At 41.8% G+C, this 23,348-nt stretch overlaps 1 protein-coding gene across 5 annotated transcripts in view; it reads left to right on the top strand.

Annotated features, from left to right (window-relative positions):
* Nucleotides 1-23,348, top strand: part of col16a1 (collagen, type XVI, alpha 1) — a 164,258-nt gene that overhangs the window by 75,794 nt on the left and 65,116 nt on the right. For all 5 annotated transcript variants that reach the window (XM_045694917.2, XM_082961292.1, XM_082961290.1 and 2 more), the window contains exons 31-38: nucleotides 6,265-6,387; nucleotides 6,504-6,557; nucleotides 6,711-6,752; nucleotides 8,130-8,165; nucleotides 8,293-8,346; nucleotides 8,493-8,561; nucleotides 8,673-8,726; nucleotides 9,084-9,110. In XM_045694917.2, coding sequence (XP_045550873.1) covers nucleotides 6,265-6,387; nucleotides 6,504-6,557; nucleotides 6,711-6,752; nucleotides 8,130-8,165; nucleotides 8,293-8,346; nucleotides 8,493-8,561; nucleotides 8,673-8,726; nucleotides 9,084-9,110 — 459 coding nt within the window. The remainder of the gene's footprint in view (nucleotides 1-6,264; nucleotides 6,388-6,503; nucleotides 6,558-6,710; nucleotides 6,753-8,129; nucleotides 8,166-8,292; nucleotides 8,347-8,492; nucleotides 8,562-8,672; nucleotides 8,727-9,083; nucleotides 9,111-23,348) is intronic.

The raw sequence follows: 23,348 nt of genomic DNA, 5'->3' as shown, positions 1-23,348 counted from the left end.
TATCCACCCTCCAATCATTAATTGCTGGTTTTAATCCAGCTCAACATTTTATGTATCCTTTATTTAGCATATACTACCCTTAATCACGGCCACATTTATCTCGCCACCGAGTCTAACGATTTACTCCCGTATATGATTGTTCTCTCTTTTCCCCATGATTTTCCGTAACCTCCGCACCTCAATGCCCTTCATGTTCATGACCAAGTCATTTTAGGTTTGGTAACTCCAATGCTGTCACTTTACAGAATTGCTTCTTTCAAAACTCTACTAACAATTACTCACAATATTAACTTAACCTCTCTAGGGTCGGCGGGACGAAATCGTCCCACCTACTCAACAGCCAGTTGAATCCTGTGGCGCGTTATTCAAATCCTTAGATATGCTATTACTTCAATTTTTCAAAAATATGACTATTTTACACCATTTTAAAGATAAGACTCTCGTTAATCTAAACACACTGTGGCTTTACAACGAAAGCAAAACATTAGATTATGTCAGCAGACTACCCAGCCAGAAATAATCAGACACCCATTTTTCAAGCTAGCATATAATGTCACATAAACCCAAACCACAGCTAAATGTAGCACTAACCTTTGATGATCTTCATCAGATGACAACCCTAGGACATTATGTTATACAATACATGCATGTTTTGTTCAATCAAGTTCATATTTATATCAAAAACCAGCTTTTTACATTAGCATGTGACTAGCATGTGACTAGCATTCCCACCGAACACTGCAGGTGAATTTACTAAATTACTCACGATAAACGTTCACAAAAAGCATAACAATTATTTTAAGAATTATAGATACAGAACTCCTCTATGCACTCGATATGTCCGATTTTAAAATAGCTTTTCGGTGAAAGCACATTTTGCAATATTCTCAGTAGATAGCCCGGCATCACAGGGCTAGCTATTTAGACACCCAGCAGGTTTAGCACTCATCAAAGTCAGATTTACTATAAGAAAAATGTTCTTACCTTTGTTGTCTTCGTCAGAATGCACTCCCAGGACTTCTACTTCAATAACAAATGTTGGTTTGGTCCAAAATAATCCATCGTTATATCCAAACAGCGGCGTTTTGTTCGTGCGTTCTAGACACTATCCTAAAGGCTAAATAAGGGTGACGAGCATGGCGCAATTCGTGACAAAAGAATTCTAAATATTCCATTACCGTACTTCGAAGCATGTCAACCGCTGTTTAAAATCAATTTTTATGCCATTTTTCTCATAAAAAAGCGATAATATTCCGACCGGGAATCTGCGTTTAGATAAACAGACAAAGGAAAAGAAACCATTCGGTCGAAGCGGGCACGCGCCTAAGCCCATAGTACTCTCAGTGGCCACTTGCCAAAAGCGATAAAGTGTTTCAGCCAGAGCCTGCCTCGATATCGTTCAACGTTTTCCCGGGCTCTGAGACCCTATGGAAGACGTAGGAAGTGTCACGTTATTGCACAGATCCTGAGTCTTCAATAAAAAGAGCCAAGATGAAACACTACTTCTCAGACAGGCCACTTCCTGCTTGAAATCTTCTCAGGTTTTGGCCTGCCATAGGAGTTCTGTTATACTCACAGACACCATTCAAACAGTTTTAGAAACTTTAGGGTGTTTTCTATCCAAAGCCAATAATTATATGCATATTCTAGTTACTGGGCAGGTGTAGTAACCAGATTAAATCGGGTATGTTTTTTATCCAGCCGTGCAAATACTGCCCCCTATCCCCAACAGGTTAATCTAACCACACTGTCCGATTTCAAAAAGGCTTTACAACGAAAGAAAAACATTAGATTATGTCAGCAGAGTACCCAGCCAGAAATAATCAGACACCCATTTTTCAAGCTAGCATATAATGTCACATAAACCCAAACCACAGCTAAATGCAGCACTAACCTTTGATGATCTTCATCAGATGACAACCCTAGGACATTATGTTATATGCATGTTTTGTTCAATCAAGTTCATATTTATATCAAAAACCAGCTTTTTACATTAGCATGTGACGTTCAGAACTAGCATACCCCCCGCAAAGTTCTGGTGAATTTACTAAATTACTCACGATAAACGTTCACAAAAAACATAACAATTATTTTAAGAATTATAGATACAGAACTCCTCTATGCACTCGCTATGTCCGATTTTAAAATAGCTTTTCGGTGAAAGCACATTTTGCAATATTCTCAGTAGATAGCCCGGCATCACAGGGCTAGCTATTTAGACACCCACCAAGTTTAGCACTCACCAAAATCAGATTTACTATAAGAAAAATGTTATTACCTTTGCTGTCTTCGTCAGAATGCACTCCCAGGACTTCTACTTCAATAACAAATGTTGGTTTGGTTCAAAATAATCCATAGTTATGTTCAAATATCCTCTGTTTTGTTCGTGCGTTCAAGACACTATCCGAATGGTAAAGAAGGGTGACGCGCACGACGCATTTCGCGACAAAAAAATTCTAAATATTCCATTACCGTACTTCGAAGCATGTCAACCGCCGTTTAAAATCAATTTTTATGCCATTTTTCTCGTAAAAAAGCGATAATATTCCGACCGGGAATCTGTGTTTAGGTTCAAAGATGATAGAAAATAAAAACATGGGGTCGACTCGTGCACGCGCCTCAGCCCATTGTCCTCTGATAGAGCACTTGCCAAAAGCGCTAATGTGTTTCAGCCTGGGGCTGGAATTACATCATTCAGCTTTTTCCCGCCTTCTGAGAGCCTATGGGAGCCGTAGGAAGTGTCACGTTACAGCAAAGATCCTCAGTCTTCAATAAACAGAGTCAAGAAGCTCAAGGAATGGTCAGACAGGCCACTTCCTGTAAGGAATCTTCTCAGGTTTTTGCCTGCCATATGAGTTCTGTTATACTCACAGACACCATTCAAACAGTTTTAGAAACTTTAGGGTGTTTTCTATCCAAAGCCAATAATTATATGCATATTCTAGTTACTGGGCAGGAGTAGTAACCAGATTAAATCGGGTACGTTTTTTTATCCGGCCGTGCAAATACTGCCCCCTATCCCCAACAGGTTATAATTACTTAAATATTATCCAACCCCAAATCGTCTCCACTTCCATCACCATGTAAAATTATCCGGGTATTGTTACTGGACTTATGTTTACTGAATGTAACCCTATTCCCTGTTGTAAATTTTGCCTATTTCTCATCATAAGGAATCAGTGATATTTTACCACCGGTATCTATTAGACAGTTGTGTAAGACGTGACCTCCTAAGTCTTCCTACACATTGAAACCGTAATCTCTATGAACCACTATCGATCGAACCGAGGCTAAACACCGCTATGTGAAAGTTTCCTGCCCGCTGCTTTCAAGAGTGTTTGCTGATTTTCTTTTGTCAAAGATGCAACTGCTTGCAACGCAGCATTCTCTCCTACTGAAGTAGGCTCCATTACCACCTTACACTCCCTTTTCCAATGACCAACAGCCCCACTCCTAAATCAGGGCTCTGATTATTTGCCCATTCCTCCCTATCTCTTTGTCTTACTTGGGCCATTGAAACCACTGTTAGTGACTTTCACTGTGGCAGCATTAACTACTCGTACAGCTGCAAAGTAATCGGAAGTAGATTCCACTCTCGAAGCCTCATGCTCTATTTCATCCCAATGAAAATGTTGGTCCACTACCCCCGCAATAGCAATTATGATAACAGGTTTAAAACCTGCCATCAAAGCAGACGTACACATTCTATCTACATACCCAGTCTTTTTGCAGCTGAATACATCTAATTTTGGTTTTATCAGTTTGTCTTTTTTGTTGATAGAACGCTGACATCAAAACACTGGTGTATTAAGCTTTTATTTTAATTTTATGTCATTGAGCTAAGTCACAATTGCATCTCTGAATTCTTTATTAGATTGGAATTTTCCGTCAGCAGGGAAACGCTGACCAGTTTTATCCAGTTTGCAAAAATGTTCCCATATTCAAGTCTATTTGGTAGAATGCTTCTGCACCTCTTGGCTTTTTAAAACGTTTCTTCCTCTAGTCCTACTTTACAGGGAGAATCTGCCGGTCACCATTTCATAGTTATTATTCCGATGCCTTTCCCAACGGTGTCCAGGGTGTTTAGATTTCCTCCCCAACGGCTCTAATACATGCCTTCTATTAACTATTTTCCAAGGTAGTGGTACCCACTTCCCCGGAGAATAGTTATGGTATTTGTGCCTTGTAATTGGTCACAGCACCTGATAACTTGTATTAGAACCAATACTGACGCACTTGCCAATTTACTACTGGAGAATACGGGTGACCTAAAGTCTGATACCAATGTTACGCCTCAAATATCACTGTTGTTGACAACAATCAATCAATCAATCAAATGTATTCATAAAGCCCTTTTTACATCAGCCCATGTCACAAAGTGCTATACAGAAACCCAGCCTAAAACCCCAAACAGCAAGCAATGCAGATGTAGAAGCACGGTGGCTAGGAAAAACTCCCTAGAAAGGCAGGAACCTAGGAACAAACCTAGAGAGGAACCAGGCTATGAGGGGTGGCCAGTCCTCTTCTGGCTGTGCCGGGTGGAGATTATAACAGTACATGGCCAAGATGTTCAAACGTTCATAGATGACCAGCAGGATCAAATAATAATAATCACAGTGGTTGTAGAGGGTGCAACAGACCTCAGGAATAAATGTCAGTTGGCTTTTCATAGCCGAGCATTCAGAGTTAGAGACAGCAGGTGCAGTAGAGAGTCGAAAAAACCCGTCCGGGACAAGGTAGCACATCCGGTGAACAGGTCAGGGTTTCATAGCCGCAGGTAGAACAGTTGAAAAGAGCGGCAGCAGGTGGACTGGGGTGGACTGGGGACAGCAGGTGGACTGGAAACAGCAAGGAGTCATCAGGCCAGGTAGTCTTAGGCATGGTCTTAGTGCTCAGGTCCTCCGAGAGAAGAGAGAGAAAGAGAGAGAGAGAGAGAGAGAGGAGAGAGAGAGTTAGAGGGAGCATACTTAAATTCACACAGGACACCGGATAAGACAGGAGAAATAATCCAGATATAACAGACTGATCCTAGCCCCCCGACACATAAACTATTGCATCATAAATACTGGAGGCTGAGACAGGATGGGTCGGGAGACAGGAAGATCACGTCAGTGACTCATATTACAACACATATTACCACAATTATGTCATGGTTCCCCATCTCAATAGTGCATAAACCAACCTCTCTCCTTATTGCTACTGCTCATACAAACAAATCATGTTCACACAACGTTTGAATATCTTCCTGCTTCCGGACTTACCCTCTCGGGATTTACCCTCCACAGGAACTACCCTGTTCGGGACTTACCCTTCCGGGATTTACCCTCCACAGGGACTACCCTGTTCAGGACTTACCTTTTATCTACAACCGGTCGTAATACCATGGGACTACTGAATAATCTCAGGTTTTCTAGGTCCGTATCCTATAATTGGTTCAGCCTACGACTCTCATCTCCCCAAGATGTCAGAACTAGTGGTAACAGGTGTAGAAACCACACCTACCTTGTGCCAGCTGCTTCTCCACTGATTCGGACTCTCCAGTTCGACTATAAATTGCAGTGAACTGTTAGGTACTAATAAACAGAATAAAAACTCACAGATGACTAGTAAAGCTCAAATCAAGTTTATTCACCCACTGGGTCACACAGCTGCATAAGACAAAAACATATTTACACAAGCACTGGAATTTAAACCTTCCTTCTATGCTAAGTCTCCTCCTTACACATCTGGACAGCCAATCTGTTGCTATACTGGACTTTAGTGATGCCTGTTCTCTCTCACTTCATCTGACCTGACCTCGGCCCAAATTCCTCACTCCTTCCCAAATCACGGCTGTCCTGTTGACTTGTACCAGACTGTGGCCCTTCTCCTTTCCATAGGATACCCGATGCCTAACAATAACATGTTCCAACAGAATGTAAACGTTCTGCAATCCCCTCTCTCCCTCAGTAACATGAATAAGGATATTTTAGATTAAGTTTAGAACCCATCATCACTAACTTACTATGTAACAAACTAATTCACTAACTAACTATCTAACTAATTAACTACCTCATTAACTAACTAACTACCTAAATAGTGCCGTTGGTAGAGCATGTTGCTTGCGACACCAGGGTTGTGGGTTTGATTCTCACGGGGGACCCGTATGAAAAATGTATGCACTCACTACTTTAACTCGCTCTCGATAAGAGTGTCTGCTAAGTGACAAGAATTTAGGCGCTGACATTTCTCTCTCTTTCTGACTGTTGTTGTATCCTTCACCAGGGAGATGCGTGTGAGAGCTGTGCGACTGTCTCTGGGGGGCAGGTCAGTATAGGAGGGGTGCAGGGAGCCAAGGGAGAGAGGGGCGACCCTGGATCCCCAGGAGAGGGAACAGCAGGGAAACACGTGAGTCTGTCTCAATTTGACCCTGATGTATCACCTTTTTTTTGTTTAGGTGTGCCTACTATTCATATGCATGCTAAAATATAATATTATCTTCCCTCTCTCTCTCCATGTACCAGGGTAAAGCAGGGCTTCCCGGTGTTCAGGGGCCTGTTGGACCTAAAGGAAGCCAGGTAGGACATGTTGATGTGTGTGTGTCTGTGAGGGTTGGTGAGGTGTTGTAGGTCATCAGTAACTGACTCAGTGTGTGTGTCTGTGAGGGTTGGTGAGGTGTTGTAGTTTATCAGTAACTGACTCAGTGTGTGTGTCTGTGCTGCCCCCTGTAGGGTGACCCAGGAGTTGAAGGGGTGGGCCTCGCAGGACCTCAGGTAAGAACATATTCGCTCAAATTACTAATACCCTTACCTAGGCTGTCGTCTATTCACCTAGAACACTTGTCAACTCATATGTTGGCAATTTAGTTGGTCCAGGTAGCCTCTTGTTATTGTGGGTGAACTTTCCCTTTACATTTGTTTTGGCCAAATGTGTCCTGATGTTTTCTGTTTTCGGTACTTCCATTTTCGTACCATGAATTGTTTCTCACGCTGTTCAAGAGAGATAGTAGAACAGACAGAGTCTTCTTCATTTAGTTTAGTAGAACAGACAGAGTCTTCTTCACTTGGTTTAGTAGAACAGACAGAGTCTTCTTCATTTAGTTTAGTAGAACAGACAGAGTCTTCTTCACTTGGTTTAGTAGAACAGACAGAGTCTTCTTCACTTGGTTTAATAGAACAGACAGAGTCTTCTTCACTTGGTTTAGTAGAACAGACAGAGTCTTCTTCACTTGGTTTAGTAGAACAGACAGAGTCTTCTTCACTTGGTTTAGTAGAACAGACAGAGTCTTCTTCACTTGGTATAGTAGAACGGACAGAGTCTTCTTCACTTGGTTTAGTAGAACGGACAGAGTCTTCTTCACTTGGTTTAATAGAACGGACAGAGTCTTCTTCACTTGGTTTAATAGAACAGACAGAGTCTTCTTCACTTGGTTTAATAGAACAGACAGAGTCTTCTTCACGTGGTTTAATAGAAGAGACAGAGTCATCTTCACGTGGTTTAGTTGAGGTATCCACTTTCCAATCTTTTTGAACGTTTGGGATCATTTGGCTGTAAATCTCCTATCCCTGGAATATACTGGTCCATTCCTTCTCCTATCCTGGGATTTGCTCTGGAATTCCTTCTGGATCAACACATTAACATTCCTTCTGGATCAACACATTAACATTCCTTCTGGATCAACACATTAACATTCCTTCTGGATCAACACATTAACATTCCTTCTGGATCAACACATTAACATTCCTTCTGGATCAACATGCTACCATTCCAGAAGAGTATGTGTGAAGGAAGTCTGATATACTACACACACACACACACACACACACACACACACACACACACACACACACACACACACACACACACACACACACACACACACACACACACACACACACACACACACACACACACACACGTGAGGAAAACAATATCCAGACCTGTTCATGAAGGTTCTGCCATTGTTCTACTGTTGATAAATCATCTGTTTATCTCTGAGCTCAACTCACCACCCATCTCTTTAAACCTTCCATTGTGTCCTCTCTCTCTCTGTCTCTCTCTCTCTGTCTCTCTCTCTGTTTCTCTCTCTCTCTTTCTCTCCCTCTGTCTCTCTTTCTGTCTCTCTCTCTCTCTCTCTCTCTCTGTCTTAGGGAGAAGAAGGACCCAGGGGCCTACCAGGGGTGGCAGTAAGTTGTATTATTCTAATTAAAAAGAATGATTAAATGCATATGAAATATTATTGCCTCTAGTAGATCAAAGGGTCTCTATGTTGTCTTTCAATCATGTAATCTTCATCATGCTGCTCCTCTACAGGGTCCTCAGGGAATTAGAGGACTTACGGGACCTGTTGGGCCTGCTGGGGACATGGTACACCCACCCACACACACAGACACAGACACACACATACACATTTACGTGCATACATGCAGAAACACCCACACACACACAAACACACTCACATACACATTGACACCAAGTTCTCATTCTAATGGGTATGTGTTTCCTTTTCACAGGGTCCTAAAGGAGAGGAGGGGCCTCCAGGGCCACAGGGGCCCATGGGTGTAGGTGTTACAGGACCCCCGGTAAGAGATCTATGTGTGTGTGTGTGTGTGTGTGTGTGTGTGTGTATTATTAACTCTAGTCAAAGACATTGAGTGATTCCTTACTCCATTCCCATGCCATTCCCAACCCAGGGTAAAGACGGTAGAGGCGGTTCCAATGGAATCCCAGGAGCTGATGGAAAAGATGTGAGTGGCTTCACATTGAAAACGCAACCCAGTCACATAGTATTTGAATTGTATAGTCAGTATGAATTCCTTGCATTTCCTACTTGGTGCATTAGTGTGTGTATGTTATTGTATGTAAGCTAAGATCACTCTTCTTCTACAGACACAGAGTCAGTGTTTTACAGTTTCAATTAAGTTCAGAGATTATTATATTTTCAGAAGTTGTCCTTGAGATGGGCGTGACTAATAGCTAATGAAGTCCACTTCAATCCATAACAGAGCCACAGTGTTTCTTGTCGCTCCTCTCTGCTCTCAACTCTATCATCTGCAATGACAAGGCCAGACTAACCTTGTGTGTGTGTGTGTTCTGTCTTGCAGGGAACTGATGGGGTCAAGGGGGACAAGGTAAGCCTAGCATTTGTGGAGATGAAGAGGTGTTAAGGGGTTTAGAGGCAGGGGAATGGATGAAGAGGTGTTAAGGGGTTTAGAGGCAGTGGAACGGATGAGATTTCATTGGGAATCTAGAATTCTAAGGCAGTTGCTTGCAGTTCCTAATGCTTCCACTGGATGTCAACAGTCTTTAGAAATTTGTTGATGTTTTTCCTTTGTGTAATGAAGAAGTAGCCCTGTTCAGAAAGAGGGTCGAGTGAAGTGTACTGTTTGATAGAGGCGCGGGACCTGAAAAACACTCTCCACTTTGTTTTCCTCCGGTATTGAACGCAGTTTATCCCGTCTTAAATTTTATCGATTATTTACGTAAAAAATACCTAAAGTTGTATTAGGAAAGTTGTTTGAAAAGTTTGGACAAAGATTACAGGTAATTTATGAGATCTTTTGTAGTCGTGTTGCGCGAGTTGGAACCAGTGTTTTTCTGGATCAAACGCGCCAAATAAATTGGCATTTTGGATATATAACGATGGAATTAATCAAACAAAAGGACCATTTGTGATGTTTATGGGACATATTGGAGTGCCAACAGAAGAAGCTCGTCAAAGGCATGAATTATATCGTTATTTCTGAGTTTTGGCACTAGACCCCTTAAAACTTCTTATGGCTCAAATCCCGTCAACGGGATCGATTTGACAACATCCGGTGAAATGGCAGAGCGCCAAATTAAAAAAAAATATATAAAAAATATTTAACTTTCATACATTCACAAGTGCAATAGACCAAATTAAAGCTGAACTTCTTGTTAATCTAGCCACCGTGTCAGATTTCAAAAAGGCTTTACGGCGAAAGCAAACCATGCTATTATCTGAGGACAGCACCCCATCAAACAAACACAGACAATCATATTTCGCTCCTGGCATGATGAGGGGAACGGATGAAGAGGTGTTAAGGGGTTTAGAGCCAGGGGGGAACAGATGAAGAGGTGTTAAGGGGTCTAGAGTCAGGGGGAACGGTTGAAGAGGTGTTAAGGGGTTTAGAGCCAGGGGGGAACAGATGAAGAGGTGTTAAGGGGTCTAGAGGCAGGGGGGAACAGATGAAGAGGTGTTAAGGGGTCTAGAGTCAGGGGGAACGGTTGAAGAGGTGTTAAGGGGTTTAGAGCCAGGGGGGAACAGATGAAGAGGTGTTAAGGGGTCTAGAGGCAGGGGGGAACAGATGAAGAGGTGTTAAGGGGTCTAGAGTCAGGGGGAATGGTTGAAGAGGTGTTAAGGGGTTTAGAGCCAGGGGGGAACAGATGAAGAGGTGTTAAGGGGTCTAGAGGCAGGTGGGAACGGTTGAAGAGGTGTTAAGGGGTTTAGAGCCAGGGGGGAACAGATGAAGAGGTGTTAAGGGGTTTAGAGCCAGGGGGGAACAGATGAAGAGGTGTTAACCTCTATGGGCTAGGTGGGACGCTAGCGTGCCACCCGTGGTGCACTCCATCAACAGCAGGTGCATTTCAAGAGCGGCAAATTTGAATCCAAATAAATGTCAAAATTCAAATTTTTCAAACATACAACTATTTTACACCCTTTGAAAGATAAACATCTCCTTAATCTAACCACGTTTTACGATTTCAAAAAGGTTTTACGGCGAAAGCATAAATTTAGAGTATGTTAGGACAGTACATTTACAAGAGTTGTGTGTAATGTTTTGTCAAGTCAAAGACAGGGTCACCAAAACCATAAAACCAGCTAAAATGATGCACTAACCTTTTACAATCTCCATCAGATGACACTCCTAGGACATTATGTTAGACAATGCATGCATTTTTAGTTCTATCAAGTTCATATTTATATCCAAAAACAGCGTTTTACTATGGCATTGATGTTGAGGAAATCGTTTCCCTCCAATAACCGGCAGTCAAGTCAGCGTCACAAATTAAATAATTAAAATTAGAAAACATTGGTAAAATATTATATTGTCATTTAAAGAATTATAGATTTACATCTCTTGAACGCAATCAACTTGCCAGATTTAAAAATAACCTTACTGGGAAATCACACTTTGCAATAATCTGAGCACTGCGCCCAGAAAAATACGCGTTGCGATACAGACTAGACGTCATGTTGGGGAGATCTAAAATCGAAAATACTATGTAAATAATCCATTACCTTTGATTCTCTTCATCAGATGTCACTTCCAGGTATCACAGGTCCATAACGAATGTAGTTTTGTTCAAAAAAGCTCATCATTTATGTCCAAAAATCTCCGTCTTGTTAGCACATGATCTAAGCCAGCCGGACTTCTCGTCATGAACGAGGGGAAAAAATATATTTACGTTCGTTCAAACATGTCAAACGTTGTATAGCATAAATCATTAGGGCCTTTTTTAACCTCTTGGGGCTAGGTGGGACGCTAGCGTGCCACCCGTGGTGCACTCCATCAACAGCAGGTGCATTTCAAGAGCGGCAAATTTGAATCCAAATAAATGTCAAAATTCAAATTTTTCAAAAATACAACTATGTTACACCATTTGAAAGATAAACATCTCCTTAATCTAACCACGTTTTACGATTTCAAAAAGGTTTTACGGCGAAAGCATAAATTTAGAGTATGTTAGGACAGTACATTTACAAGAGTTGTGTGTAATGTTTTGTCAAGTCAAAGACAGGGTCACCAAAACCATAAAACCAGCTAAAATGATGCACTAACCTTTTACAATCTCCATCAGATGACACTCCTAGGACATTATGTTAGACAATGCATGCATTTTTAGTTCTATCAAGTTCATATTTATATCCAAAAACAGCGTTTTACTATGGCATTGATGTTGAGGAAATCGTTTCCCTCCAATAACCGGCAGTCAAGTCAGCGTCACAAATTAAATAATTAAAATTAGAAAACATTGGTAAAATATTATATTGTCATTTAAAGAATTATAGATTTACATCTTTTGAACGCAATCAACTTGCCAGATTTAAAAATAACCTTACTGGGAAATCACACTTTGCAATAATCTGAGCACTGTGCCCAGAAAAATACGCGTTGCGATACAGACTAGACGTCATGTTGGGGAGATCTAAAATCGAAAATACTATGTAAATAATCCATTACCTTTGATTCTCTTCATCAGATGTCACTTCCAGGTATCACAGGTCCATAACGAATGTAGTTTTGTTCAAAAAAGCTCATCATTTATGTCCAAAAATCTCCGTCTCGTTAGCACATGATGTAAGCCAGCCGGACTTCTCGTCATGAACGAGGGGAAAAAATATATTTCCGTTCGTTCAAACATGTCAAACGTTGTATAGCATAAATCATTAGGGCCTTTTTTAACCAGAACATGAATAATATTCAAGGTGGACGAATGCATACTCTTTTATAACGTATTGGAACGAGGGTACCCAACATCAACTCGCGCGCAAGGTGTCTAATGGGCCATCATCGTTCCATGGCTCTTGTTCGGTCAGATCTCCCTCCAGAAGACTCAAAACACTTTGTAAAGGCTGGTGACATCTAGTGGAAGCAATAGGAAGTGCCAAAATATTCCTAAACCCCTGTGTTTTTCAATGGGATAGGTTTAAAGTCAATACAACACATCAGGTATCCACTTCCTGTCAGAAAATGTCTCAGGGTTTTGCCTGCCAAATGAGTTCTGTTATACTCACAGACACCATTCAAACAGTTTTGGAAACTTTAGAGTGTTTTCTATCCATATATAATAAGTATATGCATATTCTAGTTACTGGGTAGGATTAGTAACCAGATTAAATCGGGTACATTTTTTTTATCCAGACGTGCAAATGCTGCCCCCTAGACCCAACAGGTTAACCAGAACATGAATAATATTCAAGGTGGACGAATGCATACTCTTTTATAACGTATTGGAACGAGGGTACCCAACATGAACTCGCGCGCCAGGTGTCTAATGGGACATCATCGTTCCATGGCTCTTGTTCGGTCAGATCTCCCTCCAGAAGACTCAAAACACTTTGTAAAGGCTGGTGACATCTAGTGGAAGCAATAGGAAGTGCCAAAATATTCCTCAGCCCCTGTGTTTTTCAATGGGATAGGTTTAAAGGTAATACAACACATCAGGTATCCACTTCCTGTCAGAAAATGTCTCAGGGTTTTGCCTGCCAAATGAGTTCTGTTATACTCACAGACACCATTCAAACAGTTTTAGAAACTTTAGAGTGTTTTCTATCCATATATAATAAGTATATGCATATTCTAGTTACTGGGTAGGATTAGTAACCAGATTAAATCGGGTACATTTTTTTATCCAGACGTGCAAATGCTGCCCCCTAGCCCTAACAGGTTAAGGGGTCTAGAGGCAGGGGGGAACAGATGAAGAGGTGTTAAGGGGTCTAGAGGCAGGGGAAACAGATGAAGAGGTGTTAAGGGGTCTAGAGGCAGGGGGGAATGGATGAAGAGGTGTTAAGGGGTCTAGAGGCAGGGGGAATGGATGAAGAGGTGCTAAGGGGTTTAGAGCCAGGGGGAACAGATGAAGAGGTGTTAAGGGGTCTAGAGGCAGGGGGGATCGGTTGAAGTGGTGTTAAGGGGTTTAGAGGCGGTGGGACGGATGAAGAGGTATTAATGGGTTTAGAGACAGGGGGGAACATATGAGGTGTTAATGGGTTTAGAGACAGGGGGAACATATGAGGTGTTCATGGGTTTAGAGACAGGAGGGAACATATGAGGTGTTAATTGGTTTAGAGTCAGGGGAACGGATAAAGATGTGTTCATGGGTTTAGAGACAAGGGGGGAACATATGAGGTTTTAAGGGGTTTAGAGGCAGAGGGGAACGTATGAAGATGTGTTCATGGGTTTAGAGACAGGGGGAACATATGAGGTGTTAAGGGGTTTAGAGACAGGGGGAACGGATAAAGAGGTGTTAATGGGTTTAGAGACGGGGGAACATATGAGGTGGTAACCTCTTACAGATCATTGGGACACTAGCGTCTCACCTTGACAACATCCAGTGAAATTGCAGAGCGCGAAATTCAAATGACAGAAATCGTAATATTAAACATTCATGAAAATACAAGTGTCATACATCATTTAAAAGCTTAACCTCTTGTTAATCCAGCCGCGTTGTCAGATTTCAAAAAGGCTTTATGGTGAAAGCACACCATACGATTATCTGAGGACAGCGCCCCGCACACAAAAGCCTTACATACATTTTCCAACCAAACAGAGGCGTCACGAAAGTCAGAAATAGCGATAAAATAAATCACTTACCTTTGAAGATCTTCATCTGGTTGCAATCACAAGGGTACCAGCTACATAACAAATGGTCCTTTTGTTTGATAAAGTCCTTCTTAATATCGCAAAAAGTCAGTTTCATTGGCGCGCTAGACTCAGTAATCCACTGGTTTCAAAATGCATACAAATGAATCCCGTAAGTTACCAATAAATGTCTTCCAAACATATCAAACAAGGTTCCTAATCAATCCTCAGGTACCCTAATATGTAAATAAACGATCAAATTTAACCTCTCTAGGGTAGGTGGCACCAAATCGTCCCAGCTACGTAACAGCCAGTGTAATCCCGTGGCGCGTTATTCAAAAACCTTAAAAATGCAAAAACTTCAATTTTTCAAACATATGACTATTTTACACCATTATAAAGACAAGACTCGTTAATCTAACCACACTGTCCGATTTCAAAAAGGCTTTACAACGAAAGCAAAACATTAGATTATGTCAGCAGAGTACCCAGCCAGAAATAATCAGACACCCATTTTTCAAGCTAGTATATAATGTCACATAAACCCAAACCACAGCTAAATGCAGCACTAACCTTTGATGATCTTCATCAGATGACAACCCTAGGACATTATGTTATACAATACATGCATGTTTTGTTCAATCAAGTTCATATTTATATCAAAAACCAGCTTTTTACATTAGCATGTGCCTAGCATGTGACTAGCATTCCCACCGAACACTGCCGGGGAATTTACTAAATTACTCACGATAAACGTTCACAAAAAGCATAACAATTATTTTAAGAATTATAGATACAGAACTCCTCTATGCACTCGATATTTCCGATTTTAAAATAGCTTTTCGGTGAAAGCACATTTTGCAATATTCTCAGTAGATAGCCCGGCATCACAGGGCTAGCTATTTAGACACCCAGCAAGTTTAGCACTCACCAAAGTCAGATTTACTATAAGAAAAATGTTATTACCTTTGCTGTCTTCGTCAGAATGCACTCTCAGGACTTCTACTTTAATAACAAATGTTGGTTTGGTTCAAAATAATCCATTGTTATATCCAAATAGCGGCGTTTTGTTCGTGCGTTCAAGACACTATCCGAAAGGGTAAATAAGGGTGACGAGCATGGCGCAATTCGTGACAAAAAATGTCTAAATATTCCATTACCGTACTTCGAAGCATGTCAACCGCTGTTTAAAATCAATATTTATGCCATTTTTCTCATAAAAAAGCGATAATATTCCGACCGGGAATCTGCGTTTAGGTAAACAGACGAAAGAAAATAAAGCATTCGGTCGACTCGGGCACGCGCCTAAGCCCATAGTACTCTGATCGGCCACTTGCCAAAAGCGATAATGTGTTTCAGCCAGAGGCTGCCTCGATATCGTTCAGCTTTTTCCTGGGCTCTGAGAGCCTATGGGAGCCGTAGGAAGTGTCACGTTAGAGCAAAGATCCTCAGTCTTCAATAAAAAGAGCCAAGATGAAACACTACTTGTCAGACAGGCCACTTCCTGCATGGAATCTTCTCAGGTTTTGGCCTGCCATTTGAGTTCTGTTATACTCACAGACACCATTCAAACAGTTTTAGAAACTTTAGGGTGTTTTCTATCCAAAGCCAATAATTATATGCATATTCTAGTTACTGGGCAGGAGTAGTAACCAGATTAAATCGGTTACGTTTTTTATCCGGCCGTGTCAATACTGCCCCCTAGCCCTAACAGGTTAACCTCTTGGGGCTAGGTGGGACGCTAGCGTGCCACCTGTGGTGCACTCCATCAACAGCAGGTGCATTTCAAGAGCGGCAAATTTGAATCCAAATAAATGTCAAAATTCAAATTTTTCAAAAATACAACTATGTTACACCATTTGAAAGATAAACATCTCCTTAATCTAACCACGTTTTACGATTTCAAAAAGGTTTTACGGCGAAAGCATAAATTTAGAGTATGTTAGGACAGTACATTTACAAGAGTTGTGTGTAATGTTTTGTCAAGTCAAAGACAGGGTCACCAAAACCATAAAACCAGCTAAAATGATACACTAACCTTTTACAATCTCCATCAGATGACACTCCTAGGACATTATGTTAGACAATGCATGCATTTTTAGTTCTATCAGGTTCATATTTATATACAAAAACAGCGTTTTACTATGGCATTGATGTTGAGGAAATCGTTTCCCTCCAATAACCGGCAGTCAAGTCAGCGTCACAAATTAAATAATTAAAATTAGAAAACATTGGTAAAATATTATATTGTCATTTAAAGAATTATAGATTTACATCTTTTGAACGCAATCAACTTGCCAGATTTAAAAATAACCTTACTGGGAAATCACACTTTGCAATAATCTGAGCACTGTGCCCAGAAAAATACGCGTTGCGATACAGACTAGACGTCATGTTGGGGAGATCTAAAATCGAAAATACTATGTAAATAATCCATTACCTTTGATTCTCTTCATCAGATGTCACTTCCAGGTATCACAGGTCCATAACGAATGTAGTTTTGTTCAAAAAAGCTCATCATTTATGTCCAAAAATCTCCGTCTCGTTAGCACATGATGTAAGCCAGCCGGACTTCTCGTCATGAACGAGGGGAAAAAATATATTTCCGTTCGTTCAAACATGTCAAACGTTGTATAGCATAAATCATTAGGGCCTTTTTTAACCAGAACATGAATAATATTCAAGGTGGACGAATGCATAGCCTTTTATAACGTATTGGAACGAGGGTACCCAACATGAAGTAGCGCGCCAGGTGTCTAATGGGACATCACCGTTCCATGGCTCTTGTTCGGTCAGATCTCCCTCCAGAAGACTCAAAACACTTTGTAAAGGCTGGTGACATCTAGTGGAAGCAATAGGAAGTGCCAAAATATTCCTAAACCCCTGTGTTTTTCAATGGGATAGGTTTAAAGTCAATACAACACATCAGGTATCCACTTCCTGTCAGAAAATGTCTCAGGGTTTTGCCTGCCAAATGAGTTCTGTTATACTCACAGACACCATTCAAACAGTTTTGGAAACTTTAGAGTGTTTTCTATCCATATATAATAAGTATATGCATATTCTAGTTACTGGGTAGGATTAGTAACCAGATTAAATCGGGTACATTTTTTTTATCCAGACGTGCAAATGCTGCCCCCTAGACCCAACAGGTTAAGATGGAGAATACCGGAGACCATTACCGGAGATAAATAACGAAGTACGCACACTCACCGGAACGTGCAACAAACATACTGCCAAAATGGGAGCCACTTACTAAAACTACAAATTCTAGCTCATTTTTCAAAAAACAAGCCTGAAACTCTTTCTAAAGACTATTGACATCTAGTGAAAGCCCTAGGAACTGCAATCTGGGAGGTCTTCCTTTTATATTCCCATTGACAGCCATAGTAATCAAGGGTGAGCTGAATTTTTTTTCTGGATGGACTGTCCTCGGGTTTTTGCCTGCCATATCAGTTCTGTTATACTCACAGACATGATTTTAACAGTTTTGGAAACTTTAGAGTGTTTTCTATCCAATACAACCAATTATATGCATATTCTGGGCCTGAGTAACGGGCAGTTTACTTTGGGCACCTCATTCATCCAAACTTCCGAATACTGCCCCCTAGCCCGAAGAAGTTAAGGGGTTTAGAGACAGGGGGAACGGATGAAGAGGTGTTCATGGGTTTAGAGGCAAGGGGGGGAACATATGAGATGTTTATGGATTTAGAGGCAGAGGGGGGGAACATATGAGGTGTTAATGGGTTTAGAGGCAAGGGGGGAACATATGAGGTGTTAATGGGTTTAGAGGCAGAGGGGAACGGATAAAGATGTGTTAATGGGTTTATAGACGGGGGAACATATGAGGTGTTAATGGGTTTAGAGACAGGGGGAAACACACACACACTCACACTTACACAGACACCCACACACACACACACACTCGGGGCACAGGCAGAGTAGCATAGGAGGTGACATGTGTCTGGGATCCAAATAGACACGGTAAGTAAAGGAGCCTTCAGAACAGGACTAGGCATATTAGTTAGTGCTACCATCAAACCCACTGAACAGGACTAGGGCTATTAATTAGAGCTACCATCAGACCCACTGCACTAGAATGTCAGAGAGAGAGAGAGAGGTGAGAGGGAAGAGAAAGAGAGAGGAAAGAGAAAGTGGGAGGGGTGGGGGAGGAAGTGGATTGCAGATTTGAAGTGAAAGAATGACATGGAAAGAGGGAGAAAAAAAGATGCAGAGAGAGAACCAACCAGAGAGAGGATATCAGGAAATAAGCTAGACAGTGGAAGAGAAGGGAAAAGGAAGCCATGGGAGGAAGAAAGAGAGAGAGAAAAGGAAAGTGCAAGACAACCAAACCACTGCTACTGAAATAGGCCTACTGAACCTAAATAACATGTTGGACTAATTGCACTTTGCACTTTAACATGTACATTCACATGCTGTACAAACAATAGTACGCAAGTATAAACATCATGGGACCACACAGCCGTCATACCGCTCAGGAAGGAAATTGCGTTCTGTCTCCTAGAGATGAACGTACTTTGGTGCGAAAAGTGCAAATCAATCCCAGAACAACAGCAAAGGACCTTGTGAAGATGCTGGAGGAATCAGGTACAAAAGTATCTATATCCACAGTGAAACGAGTCCTATATCGACATAACCTGAAAGGCCGCTCAGCAAGGAAGAAGCCACTGCTCCAAAACCGCCATAGAAAAGTAGGACTATGGTTTGCAACTGCACATGGGGACAAAGTTCGTACTTTTTGGAGAAATGTCCTCTGGTCTGATGAAACAAAAATAGAACTGTTTGGCCAGAATGACCATTGTTATGTTTGGAGGAAAAAGGAGGATGCTTGCAAGCCGAAGAACACCATCCCAACTGTGAAGCACGGGGGTGGCACCATCAGTCAGGACATCAGTCAGGAAGTTAAAGCTTGGTCACAAATGGGTCTTCCAAATGGACAATGATCCCAAGCATACTTCCAAAGTTGTGGCAAAATGGATTAAGGACAACAAAGTCAAGGAATTGGAGTGGCCATCACAAAGCCCTGACATCAATCCTATAGAAAATGTGTGGGCAGAACTGAAAAAGCGTGTGTGAGCAAGGAGGTCTACAAACCTGACTCAGTTACACCAGCTCTGTCAGGAGGAATGGGCCAAAATTCACCCAACTTATTGAGGGAAGCTTGTGGAAGGCTACCCAAAACATTTGACCCAAGTTAAACAATTTAAAGGCAATGCTACCAAATACTAATTGAGTGTATGTAAACTTCTGACCCATTGGGAATGTGATGAAAGAAATGAAAGTTGAAATAAATAATTCTCTCTACTGTTATTCTGACATTTCACATTCTTAAAATAAAGTGGTGATCCTAACTGACCTAAGACAGGGAATTGTTACTAGGATTAAATGTCAGGAATTGTGAAAAACTGAGCTTATTAAATGTATTTGTCTAAGGTGTATATAAACTTCCGACTTCAACTGTATGTGTCAGTGCGTGGGTAGAGTCCAGTGTGTGTGCATAGAGTCAGTGCAAGAGAGTTAGTGCAAAAAAGGGTCAATGCTTGTATTCTGGGTAGCCATTTGCCAAGATATTTAGCAGTCTTGTTTAGAAGTCTTATGGGGTAGAAGCTGTTCAGGGTCCTGTTGGTTCCAGACTTGGTGCATAGGTACCGCTTGCCACGCGGTAGCAGAGAGAATAGTATGTGGCTTGGGTGGCTGGAGTCTTTGGAAAAAAACGTTGGCCAACCTTTAACACTGCCTGGTATAGAGGTCCTGGATGACAGGGAGCTCGTCCCCAGAAATGTACTGGGTCATACACACACACCCGCACTACCCTCTGTAGCGCCTTGCAGTCGGATGCCAAGCAGTTGCCATACCAGTTGCCAGGAGTGTGCAAAGCTGTCATCAAGGCAAAGGGTGGCTACTTTGAAGAATCGAAAATATAAAATACATTTTAATTCGTTTAACATTTAATTCGTTTTTTGGTTACTACATGATTCTATATGAGTTATTTCACAGTTTTGATGTCTTCACTATTATTTTACAATGTAGAAAATATACAAAATTAAGAAAGACCCTTGAATGAGTAGGTGTGGCAGCCTATATACATTTGTAAACAACAGCTGGAGCACGAAATTTAAGTAAGCCTCAAGGTTTTGCTCGCCTGAGGTACAGTATCTCATGATAAGCTGTGGACCACACTGTTTACCAAGAGAGTTTTCATCTATATTCTTCGTAACTGTCTATTTACCACCACAAAATGATGCTGGCAGTAAGACCGCACTGAATGAGCTGTATACGGCCATAAGCAAACAGGAAAACACTCATCCAGAGGTGGCGCTCCTAGTGCCCGGGGACTTTAATGCAGGGAGACTTAAATACATTTTTCCTCATTTCTACTAGCATGTTAAATGTGCAACCAGAGGGAAAAAACTCTAGACCTCCTTTACTCTAGACACAAAGACGCGTACAAAGCACAAAGACGCCCTCCATTTGGCAAATCTGACCATTATTCTGTCCTCCTAATTCCTGTTTACAAGCAAACACTAAAACAGGAAGCACCAGTGACTCAGTCAATAAAAAAGTGGTCAGATGAAGCAGATGCTGAGCTGCAGGACTGTTTTGCTAACACAGACTGGAATATGTTCCGGTATTCTTCTGATGGCATTGAGGAGTACACCACATCAGTCACTGGCTTCATCAATAAGTGCATTGATGACGTCGTTCCCACAGTGACTGTACGTACATACCCCAACCAGAAGCCATGGATTACAAGCAACATTCGCAATGAGCTAAAGGGTAGAGCTGCCACTGTCAAGAAGCGTGACTCTAACCCGGAAGCTTATAAGAAACCATCAAACAGGCAAAGCGTCAATACATGACTAAGATTAAATCGTACTACACCGGCTTCCACACTCATCGTATGTGGCAGGGCTTGCAAACAGACTACAAAGGGAAGCTCAGCCGCGAGCAGCCCAGTTACACGAGCCTACCGGATGAGCTAAATTACTTCTATCCTCGCTTCAATGCAAGTACTACTGAAACATGCATGAGAGCATCAGCTGTTCCAGATGACTGTGTGATCACGTTCTCCGTAGCCGATGTGAGTAAGACCTTTAAACAGGTCAACATTCACAAGGCTGCAGGGCCAGACGGATTACCAGGATGTGTACTCCGAGCATGCGCTGACCAACTGGCAAGTGTCTTCACTGACATTTTCAACCAGTCCCTGATGGAGTCGGTAATACCAACATGTTTCAAACAGACCACCATAGTCCCTGTGCCCAAGAACACTAAGGTAACCTGCCTAAATGATTACCGCCCCGTGGCACTCACGTCTGTCGCCATGAAGTGCTTTGAAAGGCTGGTAATTTCTCACAACAGCATCATCATCTCAGAAACCCTAGACCCACTCCAATTTGCATACCGCCCAACAGATCCACAGGTGATGCAATTTCTATTGCACTCCACACTGCCCCTTCCCACCTGGACAAAAATAACACATACGTGAGAATGCTATTCATTGACTATACTCAGCGTTCAACACCATAGTGCCCTCAAAGCTCATCACTAAGCTAAGGACTCTGGAACTAAACAACTCCCTCTGCAACTGGATCCTGGACTTCCTGACGGGCCGCACCCAGGTGGTAAGGGTAGGTAACAGCACATCCACCACCAGATCCTTAACACGGTTGTCCCCCTTGGTGTCCACATCACAAACAAACTATCATGGTCCAAGCACACCAAGACAGTCATGAAGAGGGCACGACAAAACCTATTCCCCCTCAGGGGACTGAAAAGATTTGGCATGGGTACTCAGATCCTGAAAAAGTTCTACAGCTGCACCATCGAGAGTATCCTGACTGGTTGCATCACTGCCTGGTATGGCAACTGCTCGGCCTCCGACCGCAAGGCCCTACAGAGAGTAGTGCGTACGGTCCAGTACATCAATGTGGCCAAACTTCTTGCCATCCAGGACCTCTATACCAGGCGGTGTCAGTGAAAGGCCCTATAAATTGTCAAAGACTCCAGCCAGCCTAGTCATAGACTGTTCTTTGTGCCAAAGCACGGCAAGCATTACCGGAGCACCAAATCTAGGTCCAAATGGCTTCTTAACAGCTTCTACCCCCAATCCATAAGACTCTTGAATAGCTAATCAAATGGCTACCCAGACCATTTGCATTTCCCCCTTCTTTTATGCTGCTTCTCCTCTCTGTTTATTATCTATGCAGAGTCACTTTAACTCTACCTTCATGTACATATTAGCTCAATTACCTCAACTAACCGGTGCCCCCACACTTGACTCTGTACCGGCACCCCCTGCATATAGCCTCGTTATTGTTATTTTCCTGCTGCTCTTTAATTACATGTTAGTTTAAATTTTTTTACTGATATATTTTTTACTTAAGACTTATTTTTCTTAAAACTGCATTGTTGGTTAAGGGTTGTAAGTAAGCATTTCACTGTAAGGTCTACACCTGTTGTTTTCGGCACATGTGACAAATACAATTTGATTTGTTTTGTGTCCATACTTTTGACTGGTACTGTATATTGTTTGCTGCTAAATGAATTGCCTGAATTGTTTCTGAATCTGAATCTGAAAGACAAACACACATAGGCTGTGTTTACACAGGCAGCCCAATTCTGATATTTTGCCTACTGTAAATTCCGGACTATAAGCCGCAACTTTTTTCCCAGGCTTTGAACCTCGCGGCTTAAACAATGACGCTGCTAATATATGGATTTTTCCCGCTTTCAATTTTTTTTTCTACAAAAAAACACATTCTGTGACGTGCTCAGTTTTTTGGCGGCATGAAGCTTTCATTAGACCAATGAAATTGCCGAACAGGTTAAGGTCAAACAACTTTTTGTTTACTGTTTAGATTAAATCGAGCGTTCTCAAACTTCCCATCATTCTGATTACGGTAGTCATTTTCTCACCCTCATCATGGCAAAGACACTGAGAAATGCATATGATGCAGCTTTCAAGTTGAAGGCGATTGATCTGGCTGTTGGAAAAGGAAATAGAGCTGCTGCACGGGAGCT

This window comes from Salmo salar, chromosome 14 (assembly GCF_965601325.2).
Source record: "Salmo salar chromosome 14, fSalSal1, whole genome shotgun sequence".
Lineage (NCBI taxonomy): Eukaryota > Metazoa > Chordata > Actinopteri > Salmoniformes > Salmonidae > Salmo > Salmo salar.
Note: the sequence above shows the minus strand (reverse complement) of the source record. Positions and strands in the feature narration are given on the sequence as shown.